Source organism: Mesoplodon mirus (genome assembly GCF_964341445.2).
Source record: "Mesoplodon mirus genome assembly, chromosome: 13".
In the NCBI taxonomy this organism is placed as follows: Eukaryota; Metazoa; Chordata; class Mammalia; order Artiodactyla; family Ziphiidae; genus Mesoplodon; species Mesoplodon mirus.
Genome location: NC_138989.1, coordinates 29,403,020 through 29,424,174, shown reverse-complemented (window position 1 = coordinate 29,424,174; position 21,155 = coordinate 29,403,020). Strand labels below are relative to the sequence as shown.

General features: G+C 45.7%; 1 protein-coding gene across 4 annotated transcripts in view; it reads right to left on the bottom strand.

The window, feature by feature from the left end:
* The window catches only part of PIEZO2 (piezo type mechanosensitive ion channel component 2), a gene marked incomplete at its 5' end in the record, with an annotated part of 336,195 nt that extends 315,275 nt beyond the window's left edge, over window positions 1–20,920 (bottom strand). For all 4 annotated transcript variants that reach the window (XM_082640709.1, XM_082640711.1, XM_082640710.1 and 1 more), the window contains one exon: window positions 20,857–20,920. In XM_082640709.1, the coding sequence (XP_082496835.1) occupies window positions 20,857–20,920 (64 nt within the window). The remainder of the gene's footprint in view (window positions 1–20,856) is intronic.
* Window positions 20,921–21,155: the final 235 nt, after the last annotated feature.

Here is a 21,155-nt window from a genome sequence, read left to right as displayed (position 1 = left end):
TACACTGTTAGCTAAACATTCTTCCCTGCATGCTCCACATCCTGAGGGAAGCCAGGCCCCTCACCATTTAAACAGGACAAACGCTTGCCCCACCCAGGAAAGTGCCAGAAATGCCAAATGATTCCCTCCTGGGAAATCAGCAGAAAGAAAACAAAACGTTTTATTGAGTACCTACTAGGCTAGATGCTCTGGGCTGGGAAGGGGGGTGGGGGAAGGAGGGCAGAGAGGATCACCAAGTAGGAAAATAAATAGCTGATTCCCCCCACCAACGATTTAAAAGACTGCCAAGCAGCCTGTAACTCCAAACCTTAAAAAGAATAATTTTTTTTAAAAATGAAAGCTTCAAAGAACTATCAGCACCTTATGTAAATTCTAGATGCCAAAATCAAACTTAAATCTAATGCTGTATCATTATCATCTACTGCAGGGCTCTGAAGACACTCACGGAAACGTGAATCAAGCACCTACCTCTGCAAGGCCATGTTCCTATTTCTATGGCATCTATAGCTTGGGGACCTGTGGTCAGAAGGAGAATATATCTTTTCTGTTCACGATTTACCTGCATATTTTTAAAATGACAAATACTTGCAAATTAAATCATTTAATTTGAACAAATCACTTTTATGAAGAAATATAAAGTTATATTAAGCATACAAAATTCAGCAAAACATCATGTCAACTCTACTTTTTCCCTAAATCAGTAAAGCTGATGGAGGATGGTTTGATTCTCACGTCTGAGGAATTCGGGTTCCTCAGTGACTGTTCCTGCTTCCCCAAACTTTCTCTAACTTCTCTTGGATGGTCTTTCCTCTGAATTCCAAAAGATTTTACAGACTGAAAGGTCAAAGTCTTCTCTGATACCAAGTGTTGTGAAGCAGTAAAAACCATCTCCATTACGGCCTTAGATCCAGCAATGAGAGGATGTTTTTGTAGATTCCCACGACCAAAGCATGGGTGTCATCTCACTGATCTGTAGATAAATTCTCATTCTCTTCAATTACCCATCTCAAGTATAATGTGAATTGAATGTACAAACTTCACTATAAAATCATGCATCAAATGAGACTTCTTTCAGTCTCATTTAAGGTTTTTGTAACTTTTCCAGCACTCTGGACAGATATTATCAAGATTTACCTTTCAAAAGTCGTGACTTAATTAGCCAAGAATCGTTTGGTAGCCTCCTACAGCCCACATGAAATGGAAATGAATACCACCACTGAGAATTTTATTTCAAAAATTTTATCTGAAAAACTAAAATTATAATTTTCCTTCCTCTAAATTCCAGCCCAAGAACAACTACTCACACACACCTCCCATCTCATATGGCTGCCCCTTTTATCTTAGAACAAACATCATGGGAATTAGGAGCAATACTGCATAGAAAACAAACCCAAGTTCTGAAATAAATTTTTCAAACTAATTATTCACAAGTACATTTTTCTATTAATAAAAATAATGAGGTGAAACTCAACAGTGACATAAATGAGGGAAAAGCCGCAAAGAGCTGGTCCCTGAATTCAGCAAGATTTGTCCACAAGATCCTTGGATAAAATTTTTTTCATCCAAGAGCAGCCAGAAGGCTCATTCTAATAAACTGGTGGTTTATTTTTGTAAAATCTTTAGATACTAGAGTTTTAAAACAAACAAGATAAGTCTTAATCATTTAATTTCCTAAGAATTAAAGTTGATCTATATATATATATATATATATATATATAATGTGTGGGGTTTTTTAAAAGCAAGCACACACAATATCAGTCTTTCATTGAGACACTTGGTTTTCCCATCCAATAAATGCTAACTAACTTAGAGCAGGAGAGAGAGCTGCTTCCATTATGAACACTTTCCAATGAGATGAAGACTTGCTAATTCCAGGATAGAAAAATCTGCCTCTAGCTTTTTGATTTCTAGATAAGTAAAATTTCACTAAATGAGATGAATTACTAGAAACCCCTTCTTATTAGCTTAAAGCCTGACTACTGAATGCTGAGGAATGAATCCCTTCATTTTCCAGGAAGTAAACTGATTTAAGTTCATCTCTACACGAGGCAGAGATCTGCAACCTCCTTTACTGTACAGATAAACACATCATCGCAGGTAAGCACAGGAAACAAGCACTGTGCCTGGCAGACAGTGGGCATCTCCACCACGTATCTGTGGCATAAATGGATGGGGACATTTCTGGGTGACTACAGGAGATCATGTGAAAGGCCCCAACACTTGCCTACACGTGGGACCAGATCACTCGGCAACTTTCTATTCCTGGAGGATCATGAAGGCTGCCACCTGAGGACCCAGCATAAATGAAGACAAGGAATTAATGAATTCCCTCCCTAGTTCCTCTCTGCATTTTCTGTGAGACTCAAGTTATCATTTATGGGGTCAGGTCCTAGAAACAGAACAGCAACAGAATATAACATTCTACAATTCTGTGCAATAGAAAAAAACAATCCAAAAATGCTCACTGAAAACACCTGCAGGACACATCTTGGTGCACAGATGTCCCATGAAGAAACGTGCAGAATGCTGGATGCCTCACACCTTAGCAGCTAAGGACAAGGGTTCCAAAGCAGACAGGGAATCAAGGAAGCTCCACCTCGCTCCTTGATTCAAGGACTTCTCTCTACCAGCCCCTCTCGACCGTGGCCAGGATGAGCACCAGGGCGTCAGCAGAAGACTGACTTGGGGCAGGTCCCTGGGATGAGACCCTCAGGGGCGTGACAGCACAGTCCTTCCTGTTGGCAGAGTCGGGGAAATCCAGCAGGGAAGCCACCCTTTCACCCACCCCCTCAGAATAAACGACACTCTCAAATCCAAAAATAATGCTACGATTTATGCACTGGGCTGCACTCGGTCAGTGTCCAGTTTAAAAAGGTCATCGCTCTGGCAGAAATGGAGAAAATAGGCGGAAAAATCCAGATTGGGAGCATTTATGCGAGTCAGTACTCACTGAGAATCACTTTTGTGTGGACTAGACTTAACACTTCACAGAGGGCCTCCACTGGACCACACAAAAAAAGTTACTTAATTTTTCTGAGTTGTCATTTTCTCACACAAAAGCTATTTCCGCCTTCCATTTTCTCGAGTGTCAATTCAATGTAGTAACATGTATTTCTTTCTTTTTATTTTATTGGAGTATAGTTGATTTACAATGTTGTGTTAGTTTCTGGTGTACAGCAGAGTGATTCAGTAATACATATATATATTTTTTCATATTCTTTTTAAAATATTCTTCTTTTATTGAAGTATAGTTCATTTACAGTATCATGTTAGTATCAGGTGCACAGCACAGAGATTCAGTTATACATAGATATGTATTTATATATATTGATATATCCTTCTTCAGATTGTCTTCCCTTATAGGTTATTACAAAATATTGAGTATAGTTCCCTGTGCTATACAGTAGGTCCTTGTTGATTATCTATTTTATATATTGTAGTATGTATATGTTAATCCCAACCTCCTAATTTATCCCTCCCCCTTTCCCCTTTGGTAACCATAAATTTGTTTTCTATATCGGTGAATCTCTTTCTGTTTTGGAAATAAGTTCACTAGTATCTTTTTTTTTTTTTTAGATTCCACATATAAGTGATATCATATGGTAAATATTTGTCTTTCTCTCTCTGGCTTACTTCACTTAATATGACAATCTCTAGGTCCATCCATGTTGCTGCAGATGGCATTATTTCATTCTTTTTTATGGCTGAGTAGTATTCCAGTGTGTGTGTGTGTGTGTGTGTGTGTGTGTATCCACACACACACACACATATATATATATATATATATATACCATCAACGTAGTAATATCTATTTCACAGAGCACTTGCAAGTGTTAAAAGAGAGAAAGACTGCTTCCATGCACATATTCACACCTACAAGCCCGTCCACACAGGCACACAGACACACAGTGAGTCCTCCACCTGCCAGGCACCCAGAGCTTCAGGGGGTGGAACACTGTGTGACAAAGGAAACCACAGTCCCTGCCTTTCTTGGGCTTACAGTGTAAAAGTGTATGAAATGGTTTTATAAAATGTGACACATCTATAGATAAGAAACATGGTTATCAGGCATCAGCATCACCACAGCGCTTGCAAGATGAATTTGACATTTCAATACTTTTAAAATCCAACTTCTCCCATTACCTCAAGATACTTGAGGAAGGAAATAAGTCATTCCCATCACATAGACAGTGATGGCTCTGTTAGCTGACAAGGCACGTGTTTAGAGCTGAAAGGCCAGCACAGCTCATTTAAGGGGCTGCACCATTTCCTCCCAACGTCTGAGGAAACCATAACACGCTCCATCCTACATGCAGGACCACCCTTCAGGAAAGAGCCTTCTGGTTTTACAAAGTCCTCTTGTAACCACAAGGAAAGAAAGAAAGAAACTTCAAAGCTGGGATTAAGCTCTAGGCCAGAAAAAGAGACGCCAGCTCCGGAGAGGACAGCCTTCCAGCTCCGGCTGGCAGCAACTTTGGGTCCTTTCTCTGGGCAGATTTTCTGAAGTGTTTAGATGTCTTTGCCAGCACTCGTTTTTCATCGACTTAACTGCACAAAGCGGCCAGCCTCGTCTAAGATAAGATAAGCCAAGAGCGATATGAACAGAGCAAGTCACATCTGCTGCTGCTTCAACCTCCAGAGCAACAACACAATTTCAGAGGGAAGATGCAGCCGACAGGAAGTGTGTCTGGTCTTACCCATGGGGTGCTGTCCTCACCCCAAATCAAAGGATGTGTGACTCTAGTTATTCCCTCAATACGCCAGCTTTCCATCTGTACTCACCTAGGATCTTCGGCCGCCCTGCCCTGAGGCCCTGAGGAGAGGCTGGAGGCCCGGTCTCCATCCAAGCCCACAGCAGCCTCCAGCAGGTCACCCACCCTCAACCTCCATGCTCGACATTTGTCTCTGGCTCAAGTCCTTGTCCCGTTGCTTTAAGGTAAACATTACCAGAAGTGTCAACAAAAGTGTTCTTCAGTCACAGTTTTATTACATCATTTTCTGCAAGTGGGACTTGGTGGTAAGGGGTGGGCTGTTACGAGCCAGGCTGATCCCTGCATCCTCCTTCTCCTTGGCCTTGAACCCACCCCAGGCTCATCTCACTGGCCTGCGGCAGACCGTGGGCTCCTGGCTGGCAGGGACTCATCTCAGTGTCCTCAGGGCCTATCAGGAGCCGCGTCCACACACTGGGGACTAACCTTCCTACACTGAGGTCAGTTTCTTGGTCCCCTCCCCCATCATTCAACGTACACCTGATGGGCACAGTTAGCATGTTTCCGTGGTCATCCTCATAAGACAGCGAATCTGGGCGCCCTAGAGTTCAAGGAGGTTCCCAAGGGCGGGTACCATGCCTCACACATGTTTTGTCTTCCCAGAATCTAGCCGTATTGGTTGACCAATCAATGACTGTTGAATGAATCAATGAGAGATCAACGTCATCACACTTCTATTTATTAAACGCTTACTATACGTCAAATACTATGTTAGCAACACTTTGAATACATTAATTTTTTTAAAAAATTCTCCAATCACCTTATGAGGGAGGTACTCCCTCCCTCCACTTTACAGCTGAGGAAAGTGAGACAGAAACAGGTGGAGTGGATGAGTGTGTGACACCGTTTCCATTGTTGTGTACGTGTTACTGTAATGAACTGAACTCATGTGCTGGCCACAGGCAGGGCCCCACTGGAGATGCTGAAGTAGGAGCATCGGGGTGTGGGGTGCAGGGAACTGAGGGGGTGAGAGGCAAACTCACTGCCGTGAAAGGAACCAGCCAGCACCGAGTACCGGGGAGACCATGAGGAGGTGTGACGTGGCAGTGAGGGGGGTGTGTGTCTAAGTGTCACCTGATGGGTGACATTTAGGCTGGACCCTGGGGGAAGGCTGTGCCTTGGAGCAAACAGCCAGGGCAAAGGCCTGAAAGCAAAAACAGCTGCATCGAGAAATAAAATAATCCCAGTGAAGTCAGAGATGCAGGGGCCACAGCTCCACTGGCTGCATTAGGGATTTAGCATTTGTTTTCTAAGCAAGAAAGTGCTGGCGGTTTTAAGCGGAGGAGTGACATCTGATCTAAGTGTTAAAGTGATCAGTGTGGCCGGCATGTGGGGAAAGGACTGTCCAGAGGCATGGGAAGCATTTTCCTCCATAAAATAAGATTCAACACGTACTCTGGGGAGCTGTAAGAACAAGGAGCAGAGAGTGCAGGGTGCCTGGGATGGGGGACCAGGGGTCCTACTTGCTTCTTCTGCATCCTGGGTCACCAGCCCAGCCAGGGGCACAAAGCAGTCATTTATTACATTTTATTAAAAATTGAATAAATCAATCAACTATTCTGGAGAATTTTCCATATTTCAGGTACTTCAAGTTTTTCACAGAAAAGATATAAAATAAATTCTAGATATTTTACATATTTAGGTTTAAAATATGCCAGGCATATTGTAATCCTCTTAGCAGGCCAATTAGATGGGTCCTCTAATCACCGCATTTTGCATACGGGAGAAATGGGGTGCAGAGGGCACCTCAGCATCACCCAGAATCCAGGCTGCACAGCTGGGATCAGACGAGGTCAGCTCCAAAGCAGATGCTCAGCAGCCTTTACATGGTGACTGCTTAACTCTGTGTAGGGACTTGCCATGGCACAGTATGAACTTGACAGTAAGGAGGAAAAACTAGAAAAACTGTGAAGGCCAGTGAGAAAAGCACAGGTGAATCACTTACTTTTTAAAGTAGAATCAAGGTCTGCCTTGACTGACTCCCCGTGGAACCATCCAGAGAAATGGCCATGATGAGATAGAAATGGATGATTTCTGCAAGGGTGCTTTGAGTTTCCTGGTTGTGTCAATCACTTACTATAATGAAGGCATCAGGTCTCAATTAACAAATCGCTGTTTTCCACACTGACAAAACATCCAAAGCTCTACTTCGTTTATTTGCTCCCGACTTTCCCACGTTGGGAAACTGGCCAACATCAGGTAGATAACCATCATGTATACCAATGTTAATAAACAAATTCAGAACAAACTCTGCCCTGGGTAAGTTTTCCATTGATTTTGCTACATCACAGGAGATCTCTGATGTTTACGACCCCTTAACATCCCTTCCTGGAAATTAGCAGGATCCTACATTTGTAATATGCCTGCAAGTTCAGCCATGGAATTCATAATATGTTGTATAAGACACTAGTGGAACTGCAAAGGTAGCTTCAAACCTTGGGGCAATTAAATCAGAACTTCGTATAACTCATGATCATAAACTCATTCTAACTGTATCAGGAGTCGGGCTAAAATAGCACAGCCCACTGCCCAAGGTACTAGAAATTTACATGGCCCATAATTGAAAATGCTCTTCTGAGCAGGAAGTTTGGCATTATTATGTGAAAAATGTCTCGACACCCTCAAGGAATTTTGAATACCCTCAGAACATCAGATTAAATAATTAATTAAACACTGAAAAGTATTTATTTACTCTGCTTAATGTCTTTCCACTTATTACAAAATTATTAATTTTTATATTACAGATAAGCACAGAGACTCACATTTGTATCATGTTTTAGAATTTTTTTCATTGCACAAAATAGGATAGTCTCTTGTACCACTTTTGAATTCTCACTATTTGGCTCACTTAACAACTAGCAGAAAATCATTCATCCTTACTTCATTCTTAAAAAATGTTCAAATCAAGAAACCATAATTATTATATCTATCCAACTGAGTAAGTCATCCTCAAAGAATCTTCAAAACCTGCTCTTTGGAGCCAAGTTTGACACCTAACATACTCAACTTGAACCACGTCCTAAGGGCAAAGGAGATCACTCAACTCCACCTGGTTTCTTATGAAATTATCTGGTTGTTATCAATTAAATCTCAAACTGGGAAAATGTTCACAGAATTCAAAGATTGTAAGAATCACAATTCGGTATGAAAGTTAAGATTTCCACAACTTAAAATATAAGACGTTTTATGATCATTAAGTTCTGTGTCTGAAAGAACAATAAGAAAAAAAAATCAACCAAGAAATACTGAGAAAATCAACAAGAAATACAGAGTTAGCTGTACAGCTCTGATATCTAATAAGAATGAAAATAAGTTTACCACCTATATCACCACAGAGCAAACCTGCGACAGTTCACACTGCTCAGTAACCTTTGTCCACACAGACCGCTGTTGAAGATGAATCCACCCTCCTTCCTACACTTTGTGTATTTTACTAAGAGATCACTTTAAAGAATTATAACTGAATTTAAAACACTACGAGCTCCTCAGAAAAGGTACTTTAGCACCCTGGCTGGAAACAGAACTGGTGTATTTTATCCTCATCAGTCACTGAATCCCCGCCCTCAGAATCACCCTCTTTTTGGTAACAGGTTTTTGCCCAGTTCACACCAGGTACCCCGGGAGGCATTCCAATCCTCAAGGCTCTGAGTCAGAGCAGCCAAGACAATGTCAGGGCACAGTGCTCAGAGGGCAGGCGGTGGGGAGACGCCCAGACACGTGGGAGAGAAAGGAAAAGCGACAGGGCAGTGGGTTGGCCCTCAATTTGTCAGCCAGGTGCAACCAGGGGCCTGGCTGACATCATTTTATGTACTTCTTTCTGTCATTTTGAGATAGATGTGAGTTCTGCCATTTTTCAGATGGGGAAATGGAGGCTCAGAGAAGCCACCCACCTTGAAACTTGTCTCTCTTTTTTTTGGCCACACCTCACAGTTTGCAGGATCTTAATTTCCCGAACAGGGATTGAACCCGAGTCGTCGGCAGTGAAAGCGCCAAGTACTAACCACTGAACCACCAGGAAACTCCCTGAATTTGTCTTCATCTCATCACCAGTGACAAGTGAGGTCAGCAAAGGCTGGACCCGGCCCTATGACTAGAAGCCCATGTCCCTGGAAAAGTTCTGGAAGCTGGAGGAAGGAGAGGAGGTGGGGACTTGGTTATTACTGAGGGAAGATGAGGGGGAGTGAAAACGAGTCCCCCTGACGACTGTGTGATGAATCTCTCCATCCAAAACCTCATTCCCTTTATATCCCATCCCTGTTCCCCTAAGGATTAAGGAGAATCAAAGAAAAGGGGGGGACTGATACTGAAACAGAACCCTGCAGGGTTCTTCCTGGGTACCAGCCCCTCAACATCCCCTACTTCTTGTTTGGTGTTTCCCAAGTTCCAAAGAGCAGGCTCAAGCAGTTCATTATTAGGAGAACAAAGTCACCTTATTATCCTAGTTCCTTCTGAAGGGCTATAGGTTATTATAACCTGATGCATATCTTTAAGATGTTCTGTAGAAATTAAGACCCCCACCAGGTGGAGGATGGTGACTACACGCTGACCACAAGCATGCAGAACCCAGACTGGATGGAACCAGAAGGTTGAGATTCCCAAAAACATCACCCCGTTACTCACTACCAACCAATCAGAGGAAGGTCCACGAGCTGATCACACACCCTGTGACCCTCACCTTAACGTTGCTTTTAAACTCCCTTCCCTGAAAGCCATGTGGGGGAGGGGGGATTTCGGATCTTTTAGGCCCAAGCTGCCCGTTCTCCTTGCTCGGCACCTGCAATAAACACTATACTTTCCTTCACTACAACCGTGTCAGCAGCTCGGCTTTGCTGCATGTGGGGCAAGCAGACCCAGGTTTGGTTGGGAACAGTGGGGGTGGTGCTAAGCTATGTCTGGGGTACCTCACATCTGAGAGTCTATGAAGTTTGAACCTCCACCTTGAGAGAGACAGCCACTCTTTATATTTACATAGCCACTTGTCAGATGGGTACCTGTGATGCCCTCTAGAGAGAAAGGTTGAAAAGGAAGCAAACGTATGTTCATCGTGGAACAAATACCAAGAAGACACAGAACACTGATGCTAAATGGTGGGTGTGTTTACAAAGCAACCACACTGAAGTACACACTGAGAATGAGTGAATAAACCACAAGGACCCTGAATGAACACCTACTAGCTTGTTGTCAGCCTGGAAACAAGAATCCAAGGGGCTGAGGCTCTCACACCACCCACAGTGGGTACAGAGGGATCTAGTGAGGGTGGGAGAACGAAAACCAGTGAGCAGACAGCTCCAAGCTGCAGACCGCACGGATAACCTGAAAATCTCTCTCTTATGCTTGCCTCCCGTGTTGCTTAATTTTTAAGTAGAAAGAAGAAATTAGGTAACAAAAGAATATCTTATGTTTTTATTGAAAATTGAGATGGACGAAGTGCCGATAGCTGAACCAGGAATTCACAGGTGGGAAAATGTAAATGTTGATATTTAGAGAACTTCAAGATAAGACTTTTAAACATTGTCAGACTCCCCTTGGGCAACAGCCAATAAAGAAACCTAGAAAGCAAGCACGTCAGAAGTGATCACAAGACACAAATCCATAGAAAACCAGACATGAGCTTCCTTTGACACTGGGGTAAACCAGAGCCAGTGCCGCCTTCAGATAGAAAGGCCTGGGCACATGGACAGACCTGGATCACTGCGAGTTCTAGTGAGTCTGGGAAATGGATAACAGGGTAGGGGCAAGAAAAGTTGGCCAAAATCAGATGAATATTTTAAAGAGTGATGGGAAGAAACACAGTCACCAATGGACCATTAAAACCACATTTCAAATACCTTTTTTTAAAGAAGATGCATTATATACATATTCAAATGTATAAAATATGATTATGTTGCAAAGTTATTCTAAACAGTTTGTTTGACTAGCATCTTTTCCCTCTTTGGAAGATCAGCACTACATTTAAAATACACTCTCCAGGACTAGATGTAACAGGTAAACCTGAGTCTAGACAGATTGGAATAGGTAACCAATCACTGTCCCAAGGATAAGGTAACAACTGAGATTTGTTCCCTTAGAGGTAGTAACTTTGGGAAGATATACCCTTATTCTAAAGATAACTGCTCCAAGTACTTAGGTACCCAATTTAAGAAATGCATTTGGGGCCACTGCCACATCCCTTTTAATAACCTCGATGGTGGGAAATTGTTGAGGGTGGTTTTCAGGTTTGAAAATAGCCCAGAGTAATTATAAGCTGAGCCCAGTGCAGGAGGTGAGGGTTGTCAGGCCAGCCCTGCCACCGCAGTTCAGAGATGCACTGTGACTCCAAAGTGATGCAACAGCAAGTGGTGATGCTTCGAAAATTACTGCTGAAGGGGTTTGTGGTTGTTAATGAGAAGTTTTAGGGAGCCGGAGGCTTCTGGAAAATGCTGTCTCGCCAGAAACAAACCCCATTTTATGGCAATCCCTCTCCCCCCAGCCTTGTCATCTGACCTTTAATGTTCTCTTCCCGGACTGAAAACGGTCCGGCCCAGGCCTGAGCTGCAGCTGCCCTGTCGGGAACAGGGTTGGGGGGGTCTGGCTCTACCTGAGGATGCTTCACTGCTCACCTGCCACTCTGAGTTCAAGCCCCAAGGCCAAGAGTCAAGTAGGAGGAGGAGGGAAGGAGGGGAAGGAATAGGAAGGGGGAGGCTCTGAAGGGCAAGAAGCACCTGTGACTCTCACCTGTCCTACACACACCTGAGATTTTTGTGCCACCTCCCATTTCCTTTTCTGGGTAACAGAACTGCCCAGCTAAGATCTCAGAAGGTCTGTGAGGTCACTGAAACGTTATGCTTTGTGATAAAATTCAGTATTTTACTCAAAATATCTTTCTCTGATTCAAATCTTGTCTATACAGTTCTACGCCCTGACAATTTCATTTCACTTCAGTTGGTAACTCTATGTGGTTTGATTTTCTTTATAGGCATGTCTGATCATAAACTGCAGGTGGTAAAATTCTTTTATTTCTGCAAAGCCACACACAGCTGATTCTAAAGCACACCTGACCACACAGTTTAGAGTTCTCGCTGTTACCATCACAGAGGGTGTGTGCTCTATGTGATACTGTGCTGGCAGCAAGTGAGGGAAAACCACCAAAAAATGAGGATTGCAAAACCTCAGCTTGAGTGTGTCTCCTTCATAACCAACTGTTCTAAAAAATGCTCCATCGAATACCTAACATGATAGAAAATTATTTTCCTTAGCAATTCCTAACAATTCTTACAGAGCGAGTGTGAAATATGTTAAGTCTGATGGTTATTAAGAAACCAGAACAATTTAGATGAAAGAATTCTGGTGTGTTGGCTAAAAAGCACTGCTTTCTAGTCATCCCTTCTAATATTGAAGGAAAGTATGTGCAGAAATATTACTGGAGAATCAGGAAAATATTCCTTAGCCTCTAACACCTCATTTTCTAGATAGTGTAATTGAGGAACAGAGCGTTTCCATGAATTGGCAAAGTCCCATAGCTCGCTATTAACAGGATGGAGACTTGGTCTTTAGACCTTCAGACCAGGGTGCCTCCGAAAATACGTGCTGCCTGGATCCCCAAGCAGGGGACGTGTTCTCACCAAGATGCCAGAGCAGCACCTGCCAGCAGGCAGGCACAGTCCCAGGACAGCAGGAGGAGGAAGGACTCAGGTCTGCGTGGATCTCTAACCCGTTTCCATGGCGCTCTGCTCTAGCTTCTCAGTTGCTAAGGTCCTCCATCCTTCCTCCTTTTCTGCACCTGTGGCCCAAACTGCTGACTCCGGGAATTCAACCGCAACAGAAAACAGATCGATGTGTGTGGTTCAAGGAGAGCTAAAAACATTTTAAAATATAAGATGATGCTCCGGGCAAGCTTTACCACCGACAAGCAGGTTTTTCTTTCTCTATTCACTGCAAAGCAAGTAAAAGGTATTAATTGTCCTACTGAGAAAATGCACATTTAGGAAAGTTGCAGAGCATTCAAATTAGACCGTCATGCATTTTATTTTCAAAGATGTAAAAACCCATAGCTATAAGATGCTAGACTTAACTCTTTTTTCAGACTTCTGAAATATTCAAGGGAAAAAATTTAGCCCTTGATTTCATTAATCAATCAGTTGGCAATATTTCTTCGGTGTTCACTGTGGGTCACAGCCCTGCCTGGACAGCTGAACGGTAATGATAGGATACAATTTTTACAGTTTAAAAAAACCCTAAAAATATCTATTTACTACCTACTGTGTGTTATGCAGTAAGTTCAGTGCTGGGGATATGACAAAGGATCACGTGGGGTCCCTGAACTTGCAGGCACGTGGAAGGGAAGAGTGGGATCACATAACTTAGTACAAAACTCTGTGGTTCAGACATAGAGATCAGGTTTGTTTTTGCCAAGGGGGAGGGGGAGAGAGAGGGATGGACTGGGAATTTGGGGTTGGCAGATGCAAACTATTATATTTAGGATGGATAAACAAGGTCCTACTGTATAGAACGAGGAACTATATCCAATCTCCTGGGATAAACCATAATGGAAAAGAATATTAAAGAAAGAATGTATATATGTGTAAAACTGAGTCACTTTGCTGTACAGCAGAGATTGGCACAATATTGTAAATCAACTATACGTCAATAAAAAAATTAAAAAGTCCGTGATTATATGAAGCAAAGTGCCGGGTGAACACAGAGGAAGCAATTCAGCCTGCCTAGGAAGGAGAATTAAAGGTGAGCAGACATTCCATAGTTTCAAAGGTAACAACGAGCAGTGGCACAGAAGCCTCCCCGCCTGTCCGACTAGGGGGTTGGTGGTGGTGGGGGCACACAGACTGTCTTCAAATCAGGTCTTGTTCTGAAGCTCCCTTGGAAGTTATTGCAACTGCAAATTATCTGCCCGTGGAAACTACCTTGCCCCAAAGGAACAGGTCCTCAGACTCACCTCAGACTAATAATAATGCCTAAATTCTGAGTTTGCAACTCATAAGGAGACCTAAGTTTTATTAAGTATTTACCACAGGCTAGGCACTGCACCAAGGGCTTTCCAAGCACCATCAGCAGCCCTCTGAGCTAGGTACCATTACTAACAACTCGTTTTACAAGTGAAACCACTGAAGAACAGAGAGGTTAAGCACCTTGATCAACATCACACAGCTAGTATGACAGGCCAAGATGGGGATCTAAACAACCAGGCTTTGGAGCTGAGGCATATTTCCCCCTGGATGTCAGAAACCATACACTACAAACAAAAGAAGGAGAATGAGAAAGAATGTTTGTGTTCTGTTTCCTGTATAAGGAGCTAGCCCTAGGAAAGATGTGCTACTTTTCGTAGCAGAACTCTTCTTGGTAAACCCCTAAACGCCCAGTGGTAGTCTAGCCTCTTAAGATACCCCTGGCATCTAGACCTTCTCCACATCCACCATCCCACACTGCACCCCCCATTCAGCTAGGTTGCCCATCCTGCCCCAACTAAGCAATAGGAGGGAAGCAAGCTATTTGAACCAACTTATACAAACACAAGGATGAGAAATGGGACGTCCAGCTGGACGTGGATGTGGGAACAGCGAACTTGAGCCACAGGGATGGATGCAACTCCGGTGGGACAGCAGAGCTGTGACGGCCCCGTTGGACCACCTCCCAGAGCGCAGTGAGCATGCGCACTGCAACCCGACTGTCACGTGAGGGAAATAAAGTTCGTCTCATCTCAGCCTCATTACCCTGAGAACCTATACTGAAAAGGGGACTCATCTTTGCTTAGAACGGGCTGAAAGGGCCATCTGTCACCCAAAGAAAAGAATCTCCTCACTCCCAGGCCAGGATTGCATGTTTGCCTGGCCGAGGCTTCGCCCCGTGGTGGAGGTGGGCGTGGCCACATGGCTCCCCCAGATTTGCTGCGGGGAGGCTGGGATGTGATGGGCAGAAGAGAAGGGCCACGTTCTCCTCACCGCAGAGTAGATTCTGGAAGAGGCTTCAAGCTGGGGAAGGCACATGGCTCAGCGGACGGGTAGGATGGACAGAGGCCAAGACGGAGGCTTGAGGCCCCTCCAAGACTGCAGGACACACAGGATGTGAACCCAGGCAACACTTCTGCCAGCCAAGGAGAAAGAGAAAAGACAAACCTAGGGGACATCTATGAACACGGTGCGTGATCTGGACAGTGGTACCAACCTGTGGGCAGTGGTACCAACCGTCTCATCAGAAATGTGCAGGTTCAGGAGTGGAAGGAAAGCTTGCTCTGAGCACACGGGAGGTGGCTCAGGGTGAGGACAGGATGCCTGACATTGATGGAGTCAAGTTTAGGGGGCTGGGGGGGGGCGGGGGGGGGTAGTTCAGAGAGGGGAAAAAGTGCCCAGGGGAGAATCCTCTGAGTTTGGGTCATAGAGAAAATAACTCCCTAAGAGAGCACTGAAAGTCTCAGCAAAACCTTCACCCCCCCGGTGACAAGTGAAATTGCCACAGAACTAACCACATGGATACACCCAGTCCATTCTTTGTTATGAAATGTGTGGAAAGTTTGAAATTCACATAGAAAAAAGTTGAAATATTCCCCCATAATATCCTAGTTTAATGCTAATGTGTGTCTACCAGTAAAGCTGAAAAGAAGAATTCAAAAATAGCAGGTTATGAATCAGGAGACATCACCATTCCATATGATGAAAAGAAGCAAACCAAAATTGTATATTCTGCAGGAGCCTGGAAAAACATTTTTAAATTGATAGTATGTATAGTTTTTTTAATCTACCAATAAATAGGAAAAATGCAAATTTGTATGTTATCATTCTTGAATTCCCATTAGCTAGTTATTGGACAGTTCAGAAATAATGAAATTGCTACAAACTGTGTGTCTGATGTGCTCTCTGAACAGGTATTTAGCGTGTGGTCTCCTCATTTTCTTGATCCTGCCATGTCCTAATGGGTCTAAGAGGCCAAGTGAGGGGCTGGTGAATGCAATAAGCTTCCTCTAGGTTTATCTGTTACAGCCAAATATCGTTTCAGTGTTTTCCAATTCAACCTTGTGTTTAGCCTCCATTCAATCAGATATTGGCTTTATTTTGTTGATCTGACTGCATGTCCTCAAAACAACTGTGTAAATCTACAAATCTTACAAAATTTAATGTTTTACATTCTATACATCGTATCATCATATGATTCTTCAATCAAGCACTCTTAAATATGCAGCTACACTTACACTATTCTAAGTTCTCCTGGACATTTATGGAAAAAATTATAATATTATACTGTAACTATGCAACTTTATAAACAATTAACTGGTAGTATCACAGGATCTGAAAGGGAAATGTCCATGTAATAAACAGAGAAATTGAAAAATAAGATCATATTAAAGACTATGAAAATGATGGCATAGCGTCAGGAAGACAAAAGTAAACATTGTCAGTATAGTTCTAGGGAGAATCTATTATTTAATGAGAATGCAATGCAGATACATAGAATATTGAATAAAATGTCGATAAAAATTCTGATCATTAAAAATCCTCCTGCCACACACAAACCAACTTTCAATCGCATAATTCAGCTCTAGATTTCCGTACTAAACTGCTTTCATACGAATCCCATCTACTCAACTCAGGCTTCTTATGACTCATGTCACCACCTGCTAGTCTGTTAACTTCTACGCAGACTTTCCTCAAGCCTTCCTGCCACTGTACTCACAAAAGCAGTCATAATCCCTCCCTTTAAGAGTAACTGCAGTGTGTCAGGCATTACCCAAGGTGTGCAGGAAGGAGGTATTAATATCCCCAATGTGCAGGAAGAGAAACAAACAAGCCAAACCAACTCTGCAATCAGAGCCAGGATGTGAGTGGACGTCTCTTAAATTGCTGAGTCACTGCACCCTCCTCCCCAAATGATGAGCAGGCACACATGGCCTGTAGGGGGACAGACCCAGTGACAAACTATGAGGTGGACACATGGCTCCAGCTTTTACAGCCCAAGTGACAAAATGATCTTGCCTGTCTGTTCACGAAATATTTTATTTTAGATTTAAGCTATAAATTCCCAATCCTTTTCCCTAGCACTCTTGTCCTTTCTGAAAGTGATAAATAGTATACACCTATCTAAGGCTGAGAAGGTGTGATGGAAAAGAAAGTGATATTAAAGCTGCCAATGCATCCTTTAGCAGCTGAGACCGCCTATCTCTGACAGCTACAGCAGAGGCCGGGGAGACTCTAGGCCCTGCTCATTGGTAATTCTTGGAGTATGTGTAAGTGTGATTACAAAATGACACGCGTTACAGGGGAAAATATATTACACAACAGAGAGGAAATTACGTTGAGATATAGCCCTACTCGTACATATTCCAAAAATGACTCCAAAGTTTTGCTCATTTTAATCCAGCTATCTCTAAAGGGAATTTTAGAGATTCTTGGTGGATTTGCAATATTATCCAAGTGTGACTTGCCCTCAGAGCACTAGCTGGTTGGCTGATTCTTTTCATAATCTACACAGTCTCCTGTTCCGCTCTGGTCACCTCATTTAGGGGAAGCATAAACTCGCGATGCCTTGTGACTCTTCCCCTCCTGGACCAATCTGTTCTGTCCAAGCCAGGCTCCCCTCTCCTCCCCCCAAAATAACGTTAAGTCAGCTCTTCCAGGAAAGACATTAGGAGACTCCAGGCAACAGCAGGCGAGATGGAATGAATGGTCAGCAGCGTGTGAATAAAAATATGCCAACCAGTTCCCAATCCAGGAATGGACTCAAACCATATACTTAAAGTTGGGTGGGACAGTAGAGTCAAGCCAAAAGAAAATAAATGTAAAAATATTTCTAAAGTGCTCAACAGTGACCAGATATTATTACAATTATTAAAGATTGCATAACATTATGGAAGGTTTTGTCTAGGTTCTCTTTCATGTAAGGTTTAAAAAAAAAAATCAGGGTGGCTACCCAAGTACTCATAGACAATTTTGGAGATCTTTAAAATTTTCAGTCTCTATTGATGTAGGAAAACTTGCCACTGGATGTCCACTTTGGATGATAAACAACATATTATACCATATCATATATATCATATCATGTGATATATGACATCATATTATATTATATTATACTACAGTTTTGTCCTGCTTTAAACACTTAAGAGCCACCTAACCTGCATAAAAGAGGCCTGATTTCACTTATCATTTCTCTGTAAATTTCTTTTACAGAAAAAGAAAGAACTCAAACATTGAATTAAACACAATGGCAGTTAATTTTTAGCATCCATCCTTAGGTGAAGAGACTAGGACATCCATGTGCAGAAACATTTCAACAGTCCATTGAAATGATGTTGGAGGAGTGTTTTTAAAGAGAAATGCATGAGCTTCTGCAAATGCTTGGCTTTGAAGGCTGTCTTAGCCAGATATAAAAATAGACGGCTAAAACGTAAAAATCGATTCTAATGGCAAGCGGATCACTGCACTCTCCATGCCCAGGATATTAGGGAAACCTGAATATTTGATTTAGTAGTACCTTGGGAGCAGGCGGACCTGAAAACCCTCCAATAACCTTGAAAACATCCACTTCCTATAGAAGAGAATTGAATGCCCGAATCAGGAGACACCCACCCAGCCGCCTTTCGTCCTGCAAGTCAAGTACAAAGACTAGAAGGCGCATTAGCCGTCGGAAGTGGGTTGTCTTTCCTCACCGACCAGTGAGGGGTCAGTCGGGGGTCAGAGCTCTGGTCCTCCCAGGAGCTCTGCTCTCATTCCAGGCAGGGGGCTAGGTCCGAGGTCCAAGTCCTTCCCCTTCCTCCTCCGGGGAGTGGGGAGCCACAGGAGCTAACATGATACGGCCCACCCCTCGCGCACCCTTCCACACACACTCACACACACACAGGTTAGCCTCCCTGAACCCGGAAGGCGGGGGGAATCCAGAGGAACGAGCTGGAAGGGAAGGCGGTGCAGGGCGGCGGGCGACGCGGCCCTCCTCTGTCCCCGGACGCCGCCCTCCCGCCGGGAAGGTCGGGGGGTGGGGGGCCACTGGGCGCACGTGCGCATCCCGCCCCCGGGCAAGCCTGGCTGGGCCCCAGCGCTCCTCGGGCGGTGACCACATCGCGGGGCCCAGGGGTGCGGGGAGGAAGCCAGGGGGAGGGGCAAAAGGGCCGGGCGGTGGCGGGATCCCACCACGCGACCGTGGTCGCCGCTCCTCCCGGCGCCCCTGGGAGCATCCGGCTCTCGCCTCGCGGCTCTGACGCCAGAACTGGGAGTGTGCCGCGCCCCGGCCCTCGGGAGGGTAGGGCTCAACAATCCTGCAGAAGGACTTTGCGGTGTAGACCCCCATGATGAGTCGGAATGAGACGGCCCCCACCCCGGCGGCCGGGGACCATCGGAGCAAGCGAGCTGGGTCCTGCGAGCGCCAAGCTCAGCACGAGGTCCCTGGCCATCAGCGGGTAATCCCTGCTGTCCTTTCGCTCCGCTAGGTGTGCGCCGCAAGAAACCACCCTCCTGACTCTTCCGACAGTCCCCGGGAGCTGCCACCCCGCCGAGACGGGGGAGGAGGGGAAGGGAGGTGGAGGGACTGCGGAGACGGGGGGAGGGGTTGGGGGAGGAGGGAGCCACTCCCCACCTCACTGACAACCGCGAGTCGACCCCACACCGAAAGCCCCTGGTAACCCTGGCTCCAGCGTCCACTCGGCAAATAGGGAATGAGCCAGGCACGGCGTCAGCGGGCCCCCAGACAGGACGCGACCTGTGAAGCAGCCGCGCTATTTCCCCAGATCGCTTTCCCAAAGGCTTTTTTCTTTTAAAACTCAAGCCAACTGGCGGGGAGAGAGGCCCTCAGCAGCTTCGTGGGAGCTGCGCTCCTCCCCTACAGGAGCGATGATCAAGGACAAAGATCCCTGCAAAACGGTCCTGCCCTGAAATTCAAGTGTCAAAGAGGCCGAGGCTGGCATCCGTGCTGGTCCCTCCTCCTGCCCGAGGACCAGGCCTTTCGCCTCCGGCTGTTTCCACTCCGCAAGCCTTCTCGGTTTTCCGCGGAGGTGTCTTCCGTGTTAATACTCGACTACAAAATCCCCCCCCGGGAGCTGGGATCAACCCTCAGGAACCCCTCCAGGGCCCCCTTTCGATTACCTGCTCAAAGAAAACACTTAGCACAGGTGTGATCTTGATTCCTCCACCTCTGGCAAAATGGGAAAAGGTAGCTTTTTCTGCACAGGTCAGGCTCTCTTTGTAAATGCAACTGCTACTTGGTAAGAAGTGTTCTCTTTTCTAGCTCTGGTGGGGACAGGGGAGAGCTAGGCGCCCACAGTCACCTTAGGAGTGGGGTTCAGTGTAGCATACACGGTCTACTAGAGGAGAAACTCGGCAACTCTCACTCCAAGCCCACCGCCGGGCCCGTGTCTTTGGACCTGACACCCAGTGGCTTTTCACGCCCTGCCAACCGCGTAGAAATAGTGAGATCCTTGCCTGGGAGTCGGCGAGGCTCCCTTCTGGCCCTCCCTTAAGCCTCGGAGTCCCAGTGCGACTCTCTAACCGGCGACAGATCTGTCTGGACGGCGCCGGAGTGGGGGATGGGTTTTGGTGTCTGCAGCTTCCGCGACCAGCACTTTTGTTGTAGCGGCTTTTGTGAGAGAAAAAGAAAGTAAGCAACTTCGGGGGCACTGCTTCCTGGCGCCCTCCTGTTCTTTTTAGAACGACCTGAGTCCTTGCCCTCTTCCGTCACAATGGCTGGGATATTGGATAGGGGAGAGGTGGCCTAGGAACTGTCTGGTTCACCGTGCGCCCTGCGTCTAGGGACAGGCGGAGGGGGACTCTTGTACGATCCTGGGAAGGGGGTCTACAACTGCCTTCCAGCCAGATTCGCATCCTTTGTGCACGAGTCAGCACTCCACAAAAAAATTCCACGTGTAACTACATTCAACAGTCTCCAACACAGGCCGGGCCCGGTCGCCCGGACTCTGCAGCTGGACCGTTGAGAGAGACCCCGCTCGTGGAGACCCCGCTCGTGCGCTCCGACGCGGAAAGTGCCAGTGCCCTGCTGTGGCACCGGGCCTGCGGCGCGGGTTCTCCGAACCGGGTCCCGGGCACTCGAGCCAGTGACCCGGGTTTGCTCCGAAGCCCGCCCCCTCACCCTGGAATCTCGAAGAGCGGAAAACACTCACCTACTGCCAGGCAGACGGGGAGCAGCAGCCTGAAGATGAGCCCGCACACAACTTCCGAGGCCATCGCGTCCGTCCAGCGAGTTGGAGCAGAGGGTCGCTAGGACTGGGCTGCCAAGCCCATGTCCGCCTAAGACCTCCTGCGGCCGGCGGCTCCCAGCCGCCCGGGCATCGCCTCTGTGAGGGCCGCCGCGCTGTGCGCCCCGAGGGCGCGCTCTCCACTCCCGGCCGCCCCTCTCCGCTCTCCCGGCCGCCGCTCAGCAGGCCCTAGGAAGCCCACTCGCCGGGCGCCCGACCCCGCA